We start from the raw sequence: 8,933 nt of genomic DNA, 5'->3' as shown, positions 1-8,933 counted from the left end.
TAGTGATGCACATATTCCTTATCTCCTCTGTCTGGGTTACCCCAATAGCGTGCCTCCATTTATGGCAAATTTCTGGTATTTGAAAGGAAAAGGGGAAAAAAACAAACACCAGACAAACGACCTCACTCTCAGAATGAATCTGAGTGGGGAGGGAAAGTATTTCCCCCATGGTCCTCGTAGTTATTTAGTGGACACAGTCTTCCAGAATGAGATTTGAATATAATTGTCTTACACCAGAAGTGCAAATACCCTGAGCACACTGAGGGCATTGCATGACGCCATGTGCTCTTTAGGGTGAAATTACAAGGTACCTGAATGCCTGTAAAATGCCAAGGCAAGAAAGGATCACTGTATTCATCTAACCAATATCTTTCATTCCACACTCTGTTCTTTTCTGCACGGAAAAGTTCTCTGTTCTTTTTTATCGTCCAAAATATTAAAGCATCTTAAAAAAAAAATATGTCTGCAGACAGCAGCAGAAATGGAAGGAGAAGCTGGAGAGTGTTCTTGATGCAGAGCAGACCTGAGCTTCAGGGTGAGGGTGCAGGTATGGGAGCAATGTTGATCTGAAGATGGATTGAGCCTGGACCTTCCACTCTTCTGGGGAGTGACCCAGCCCCTGCGGTTTTATGTAAGAAGTGCTGGACCTGCTGATGATGCCACCGTTTTAAGGGATAAAAGGGCTCATTTCTCTGAAAGGATGCAGACACCTGCCTTCTTCAGTGAACACAAAAACAATGAGTGTAACGAGTATGTGTAATTAAACGAACTACATACACACGTACAGTAAAGTGTATAAATGTATATAGCGTTTATAGAGAGGACGTATGTGTTACAAGCAGGTTGAAATGCCTAAAACCGAACTGCCGAGGGGGCCAGAGCCGCACAACCCGGCGCTGTGGCACCTGCCCTGCCAGGGACGGGGCTCAACGCAGCCAGCTCCCCGGCTGCTAATGATGGGGTCTTACCCTTCCCTCTCGTTCAGGCTGACGGAGACGGCACCAGCCCAAAGCCCGAGGCCACCGCGACAGGCTCCCCCGGGAGGTGCCGCTGCCCCCGGGCCCGGCGGAGGCGGAGCCCCGGCAGGCAGCCCCTCCCTGCCCCCCGCCGCCTTAACAGGTAACGGGGGGAGGCGCGACCGCCGCGGGGTCGAGGCGGGATCTGCTTCCTGGGTTTCCTTTCGCTTCGGCGGGGAACGCCGCAGGGCGCGGGGCCGGGCCGGGCGCACCTGGGCCGGGCAGGGCCGGGCAGGGCCGGGCCCGCCCTCTCGCCGCGCCCTCCCCGCCCCGCCGGCCTCTCCTGCCGCCGCCGTCCACGCCCGCGGGGGCCGCGGCCGCGCCATGGTGCCGGTGTGCGGCCGCCTGCTGCGGCTGGCGGGGGCCGGCCCGAGGCCGCTGCTCCTCAGCCTCAGCCTCCTCAGCCGGGGCCGCAGCTGCCAGGCCGGGGGGAGCCCGGCCCCCCCGGGCAGGGCCCTGGCCGTCAAGAAGCGAGGCTACGACATCACCAGGAACCCGCACCTCAACAAGGTCGGTGCCGCGGGGCATCCGTTTTTTTCGCAGGGGGGCTGAGAGAGGGAGGGGAGAAGGGGGCTCGGTGGGGAAGGCGCTGACAGGTAGCACCGAGCCCGTGAGTCCTGACGGTGGGAAAAGACCTCTGTGATCGCGCAGTCCAGGCATCCAGCCAGAAAGAACCACCGCGCCCATCGCAGGTGTCCAGCTGCGTGTGTGGCTTCCTGAGGGTTCCAGCAGCCCTGCCTGTGGCCTCCCCAGCGTCCAGCCCCTCTCTGAAAAGCGGGGTGAGCAGCTGGGGGTCGTGGATCGATCTGGATGGGGCACGGGGTGGGTTTTATAGTGGTCAGCAGCCTCCCTCGGAGCCAGGCATCGGGCTTCCCTCTGCCCGCTGCGGCTGCTGAGGTGGTGGCACTGGAAGAGCCTTTGTAGGACAGAAGTGCCCTTGAGTAGGACCTGAAACCACCAAAAATCAGGAAGGAGAAAGTGTGACTTTTCCTAAAAATCCGCTACCAAAACCAGGGGTATTTTGCTATACATTGTATTAAGTGTGTGGCAGTGGAACTGATTGTTCTCACCTTCATGTTAAAACAAGCCTATGTGCTTGCTCTCCTGAATCTTCCTTTCACAGCATATCCATAGTGATGTGTGTTCCACTACCAAAGCAGTGTGTTTTGCTGGGATGAAGATGTATTTGTTCCCAATACTGTGTAAACCTCAACGTTATTTGAAAAACACCAAACAGCTTTAGGAGAAAGATTTTCAACAACATCTTCAAGGTGTGTAAAAGTAGATCCTGTAATTTAGTCCCAAAATACTTTTCTGTAGTTTGAAGGGAAGAACTCAGTCTGGATGCAAATTTTGGGATCAAGTTAGTCAGATTCAAGAATATTGGGTTACCGTGTCTTGTATTAATATTGCTAGAAATAGCTACAGATACCTCAATTACTTTAAAAACAGGCAGATATTAAACATGGTATTGATAGTTGATGGGGCTGCAACTCATTTTCATCTGCTTGTTATGTAGTTATCCAGTATAGGAACCTTCTGTGTCATCTTCTGGATTGGAGACTTTTGAGGACAACTTCTACTTTGTGTAGTACATGGTTTGCTGGGTTTGCATCTCGTGATACGTTTCAGCATCCATAGAGGTGCACCCCTAAGGACCACGGCACCTGGGATGCTACTGAATGTGTAACACCTTTGCAGGCAATCTCATTTACATCATTCCACCGTGCATGTCTGTAAGACTGAGGAAAAGCAGAATTGCCAGGGATCTCAGAAGCGACAGTGATTTGTCAGCATTAAGTGGTTTTGATGGCTTTTTCTTGAACATCTGGCTTGTTCTCTTTGGTTTTCAGTGACAGTTATAAAGAGTAACATAGCTAATGTTTCTAGTTTTCTTTTTCAGTCCAAACTGAAAAATTGGAACTCTGGCCTTTGCTTAGTGTAATGAAATAACAACACACAAGCAGTTGAATCGATCATGTTTTAAATTGATCTGGCTACCACAGAAGTACATTTTGAATGTCCTATTTGATAATTTTCAGAACTGAGGCTTTTCTAAAGTGTTTCCCCCTCTTCCAGTGAAATAAAGTATTTTTCCTTAAGTCTAATTTTTGTCCCTGTGGAGAGAAGGGAAAAAACTCCTCTTAGAGGTAAAGTATATGCTACTGTGCCATGTTTAATTGGCCATGAAAAATCTCCCGGCTGGTCTCCAGCCTGGATGCTTGCTGTTCATGTTGTTATGTTCTTCTGTCAGGACAGACCTTGCATTCATTGATACAGTTACCTACAGAACATCCAAGTGAGGACACATATGGCTGACAATTGTGGTAAGAGATAAGGACTGGGATAATTTCCAATTTTTTCTGACCATGCTTCTATTTCTCTGTTGCCCTTAACAGTCCATTGTAGCATCTAAGGAATTAACTGTGTTCAACTGAAATAAGGTATTTTAGACAGTTTATATGTTGTCAATGTGTGATTGATGGCCCTTTGGTCTGCTATGCTGCCGTGGTGTAGGTCACCATTGGGGATCTCGGTGGCTTTTCAGCTGTTGTAGTCTTATCACAAAGTCATTACTATTTACCTGTTTGGTAGGGAAAGGTGGGCATGGGGTTATTGTAATTTTTCTGCAGTGGATCTTACTTTAATCTAAGCTTTCATCAGATTGAAGGCTGCTCTGCAGGGGATAGTTCTTAGATTTCTCCAAGAACCTCTGAAAAAGTTTTTCAGAAGTGAGGCTTTGGGCAGCAAGTGTTTTGCTGCTTTATTCAACACTCTGGTTGGTTTATAGCTTTTGAGTGAAGCTTAAAGCATTGATCTAAAGCTATAAAGTCTGTGTGGTATGCATTCAACAATGAAGACTATGTCCCTCCAGCAGAATCACAGACAGATTTACGGTGTGAGGTTATTGATCCAAGTCTTTGCTTGCTTGCTAGGTTGAGGGTGCTTTGAAGAAATAGCAGACTCAGAAGTCACTGCTGACAGGTCCTCTGTAATACCCTAACTATCAGTAAAAGCAGGCTGTCCTCAGAGAAGCTTCTCTGTTTTATAAAAAATCTGCCTGAGAAGAAAAAAATAAATAGAAAAACTGGTGTTGGATGTAAAAATTGCGCAGTAGTTTCTTCCCTTTGATCATTGTTTACTATGTGAAGTTGGCTGCTTTTCCTGATGTAAAGGAATTGAATTCCAAACTATCGATCAAGGGTGCCAACACTGTATTAAGTACGGATTGTAAATTAGTTGTCTCCAGTCCTGAAATTGTTTGGCCAGTCTATGCGTGGTGTATAAGAGCTTGCTTGATGAAGCATTTTGGGAAAAAAATAGAGGATAAATACTGTCTTGCAGTTAAGGCAAGACTGCATTCCATCTCAGACTGGGTTTGATTATGTCTCTGACTTTCTGTATGACATTGGGGAAGTCACGTGCAAGGAAATCTTGTTGCTTAAATCCTTGGACAGTAGGAGGAACTTTGAAGACAGAACCTGTTTATGCTTCACCAGTGCTGATGAGACTTTAAGTTCACTTCATATTTCTGTACTATCCATATACTATTCTTCCTTCTGTTTCAAGTATTACAGCCCATGTCTGATCCAAGGACTGGACTTGGGAAATGTCAACATTCTTCTGAGGTGTATTTACAGTCTTGAAAGGCAATAGCAGCAGGCAAGAACAGTCTCAGGAAAATCAAGATCTTGTTGCATGTTTTCATGAAGTGCCTCATGAAGTAGTTATTTTCCCTCCTTTAAATGCTGCAAAGTTGGAAAACCTACAAAAGTTAAGTGTCACATAACCACAGAGAATCAGAGTTAGAGTGTTCTGTGGTGGTCCAAGGGTAAGCTGGATTCCAAGGGGATTTGTTAGAAGCTTTGGCCATGTGTAAGTAAGTGGCTTGCTGACAGGGCAGTAGCAGTGCTGGACTTGCTGAGAGACAAGTCAGTTCTACTGTGGGGTCTCAGCCTTGTGAAAAGCTAAAGCTAACTGAACACTCTGAACCTAACGGAGAGATGGGGCATCTCTTACCCAATACCTTATTTACCAAAGTTGCCTGGTGTTTGGTGTGGTCAAGGTCATGTTGTGTCCTCTCTCTGCCACAGCTGTCAGTTCTTAAGATTTGTGCAATTCTGTTTGTCTTGGATCTTCTGTTCATGATCACTCAGTTGACTCTGTGAAATTCCTGTGCCCTCTCTGTGTTTTAGCAAACACAGACTGAGCTGGACAGTTTGATCATAACACTTGCAGGGACTAAAAAATCTTGTCTTGTCCAAAATTGACTGTAATTTGTAATTTTGTTCATGATATCTGACTGCACTCTTCAATTGGAAGGTTGATGGCACTTCATGCATTTTGGTGGAAGTCCTAATTTTGAGATAAATCATGACTACTTGGAGATCTGCCATCACAAATAACCGCAGAACTGGAGGTCACAGTTTGTTTTCAGAGTGGCAGGATATTGCTGTATTTGAAGGGTTGAGATAACATGTGAAACTTTTTCTACAAGGTGCAGTGCAGGGATCAGAATTTGGGGTCTTCTCTGTATGTCTGCTATCTGGATAGCAACCAGCATCTTTGGAATGTGCTGCTGTACACATTAAAATGCAGGAAGTTTGTTTGTCCTTCAGCTTCAGAACTAGGGGATCTTTGAACACAGTGTCAGTAATTTACCACTGCAGCTGACAAAAAGTGCTGCAGTCTTGCACGTGGCTGAACTCAGCAACTGTGGTAAAACAGGCCTAAAATTAGCTGGTTCTGTGAAATGATTGCATTTAAACAAAATCAGTAATTAGCACAAGAACAGTGTGTCTGAAGTGGCAGTTGTCAAGATCAAATTGAGGCAGACTTCTGGTTTCAAATTAGGAAATTTCCTCTCTCAATCCACAAAGTTATATTCTTACTGATGGAGTTTCCAGTTGGCTAGCTTTAGGTCTGGGTGGAAACATGACTACTGAGGTACACAGAGGGCTCTGAGTGACTCTGACTCCCAGCATTTGTGAACTTAACAGCTATTCACGTTTTGCAAAATAAGAGTATGAGATGGGCAGAGGTTGGAGGTTCCCCCCTTTATTTTTTTGGAATCTATAGCCATTTAACCACATTTTAGGGGACAAGTTTTAGACTGGACAAGTTCATTTTAAAATAAAATTAAACAACAACAAAAAATCTGCTAAAAGCACACCTGGCTGAGAAGGTCCCCAAACTGAAAATTATGAAAGGGTGGGAGTGTGTAGGGGAAGAGTATCCTGTTTACCTGTGTTACTTACTCTTTTTAAAGGTTTATGGCTGCTGCTGGAGACAGGATGCTTTTGTAGATGAACTGACCTTATAGGACTCACAAGTTTCTAAGGGTATCAAACAAGAAACTTTCATGGACAAAATCTGTAGCAGATGAGCCACTTCAAACCCAAGCCAAACCATAGCTGAGAGACAGCCCCTTATCAAATCATGCTCTAACTCTCTTAGAGTTGAAACATGAGTGAGCTGGAGCACTGTGCAGTGTGATGAGTCTTCAGTGGTGTCCAAAAGGGAGAGGCAATTCTCATGTTGTTGGGTGTTCTTTATTTCACTAGTCAAGCCTAGGTGTTTCACCATTTACTTCAGTGGAAACAAACTCCAAGAAGATGAGCTTTGGCCCAGTATTTTGGCAGATCTGGTGATGATCTGGAAATACAATTGCTCAGTTAGATTTGTTTTGTCCTTCATCCTGGTGTGTGGAGTTTTAGTTTTGTTTGTTTGGTGTCATGCATATATTTTATTTTGAGTCCCAAGTATCAGTTGGCAATGGTACTTCCTAATGTTTTGGTATCAAAGAACTTGTTTTTAAAGGTGTGGTCAGCAAACTAAGCCAAACTAAATCTGTTGTTGCTTCTGGTGTTACAAGCAGGCTGAAAAAGTCCCTTTGCTTTCCCAGCTTGGATTCCAGTCCCTCTCCCTTACCGTAAGCCAAACCAGGAGGCCATCTGCCTTCCTTTCTGTCTGCATAATCTCTTGCCAACACTGTCACTCTCCCTTTTGGGGTTACCACTAGTGCTGTGGGAGTAAGAGGTCTTGTGGAAAAGCTTGGAAGCACTGAGGAAGTCTGTTACTGGCAAGGTGAGCTGGGTGGTGATGAAGACCCTGCCCTTGCCTGTTATGTACTAACCCTGTAATACAGTAGCCCTTGTAAATGCATTGAGAAGACTTGGAAGTATTGGTTGGGCAGCTCTTTTAAGTGCTGAGTTTACGCTTGTAGTCACTGTAAGATATCAATAAAAGTAAATTGCGTTTGGACCGAAATACTTGTCTCTGATTTCTGAGCAGCTTATGTTATAAAAATACCTTTTAAATTGCCTTCAAATTGTGGAAACTCATCAGTTTGGCAGCTGCCTATGCTGCTTTCTTTTTATCATGCCCTTTTTTTAATAGAAACTTAATCCTTACATCAGGCATGTTTTGGTAGGGCAGAGCCAAGACCAAATGTAGCTCTTGTTTCATAGAGTGGACTTAGTTTCTTGGCACTTGAATAAGAATTGCACTGAAGTGACTCAAAATGTTTGACAAATAGGATGAAAATTTATATTGTTGCAGTTAGAATGGATCTAAGACTGAATGTTGTAGCTTGTCCAGCATTCCTATTTATTGCAACTACTGAAACGTGTGGCAAAGAACCAATGTTGGTTACTTTGGAAGCACTATGGATGCTGGCAAGAAGACTAAGGATATTATATGTGGAGCTGGCCCTGTCAACAGTCTTCACTCCTCAGCAGGCATCAAGCCCTGCCCCATGTAAGTAGCATGACTTATAATGTCACTGATGTTAAAAATTGTGTGCTGCTGTATGCTGAGATGAGTCAGTGGTGCTCATCAGAATTAGTGATGATTTCACTGAAGCTGCTGAAAGGCAAGTACTAACTCACAAGAGGAAGTGAAGAACAATAGTTTGTGGCTTGGTTTTGATTTCAGATGGGTTTGCCATTCAGTAAGATACCTAATAGAGATGGGTCTGGCAGCTTTGTAGCACTGTGTGAAGAGTGACCCCTGAATTTTTGGGTTTAGTGTGTCATAGATCTGGCACTCACTGAACAAAACTGGACCTAGAGCAAATTCCATTTAACTTGATTTTTTATAAAGAGGATGTAAATTGAAATCCTCTTGAGGTTCCATAGCAGCTGCCCCCAGAAGAACACTCTAGATGCTGTTACTGGCATTCGTTCAGAGCTGAGAAAGGAAAGGTGTCTCTTTAATGAGTAGCTGCTCTCTACTGATACCCCCTGCTGAAGGGGGAAGTTAGGGTTATTTATAATGTTTGGGCTTCTCCACAGCTTTGGGACAGTTGCCTTTCTCTGACTCGCTATAAGCAGTGCTCATTTACCTTTCTGCCCCCTTAGCTTGTCTGGCTGATAGAAACATCTGTTTTTGGCAGCTCTCCTGTGGTTTTGGTGTTTTACTCGTTCTTCACTTCAAAGAGTGGCACTGCCAGCCCATGCCCTGTGCAGGCCGGACATGGGCACTTCTAGCACCAAGGGCCTGGTGGACTTTGGGCCTGGAGTTTTGATGCTGGAGCTGCCAATGCATGTGCCTGCTATAGCTGGAAGCTGATGCTGCCCTTCACATGCCCTGCCTGTACCTGCCATCCAGTGCTGTGCAGGAGTATAGATTGTCCTGTTTGGGCTTTTTGTGTTTTTTGTTTGGTTTGTGGTTTGTTATTGGGGATTTTTTGGGGGTTGTTTTGTTCGGGTGTTTTGGTTTGGTTGGTTTGTTGTTGTGGTTTTTTTTTTACCAAGGGAGCAGAGAGCTGAGAGGTGAATGGTTATTTTAGTTATGTTGGTTTTCTGGATCCAGAAATATTCTTACACTGGCAAAACCTAGGAGACAAGTCAGGCCAAAGAACCCAGAGTTATTGTTTTGCCTCTTTTTGGTTTTTTTCCTTTGCTTATCATAAAA

The 8,933-nt window shown here is 45.1% G+C and overlaps 1 protein-coding gene across 2 annotated transcripts in view; it reads left to right on the top strand.

The window, feature by feature from the left end:
- The first annotated feature begins 1,332 nt into the window (after positions 1-1,332).
- ME3 (malic enzyme 3) overlaps positions 1,333-8,933 on the top strand; it is a 131,677-nt gene continuing 124,076 nt past the window's right edge. For both annotated transcript variants that reach the window (XM_051620751.1, XM_051620741.1), the window contains exon 1: positions 1,333-1,526. In XM_051620751.1, coding sequence (XP_051476711.1) covers positions 1,341-1,526 — 186 coding nt within the window. In that variant the 5' untranslated portion in view covers positions 1,333-1,340. The remainder of the gene's footprint in view (positions 1,527-8,933) is intronic.

Source organism: Apus apus, chromosome 1 (genome assembly GCF_020740795.1).
Source record: "Apus apus isolate bApuApu2 chromosome 1, bApuApu2.pri.cur, whole genome shotgun sequence".
NCBI classification, from domain to species: Eukaryota; Metazoa; Chordata; class Aves; order Apodiformes; family Apodidae; genus Apus; species Apus apus.
The sequence above is the reverse complement of the archived record's forward strand: the minus strand, read 5'-3'. Positions and strand labels throughout refer to the sequence as shown.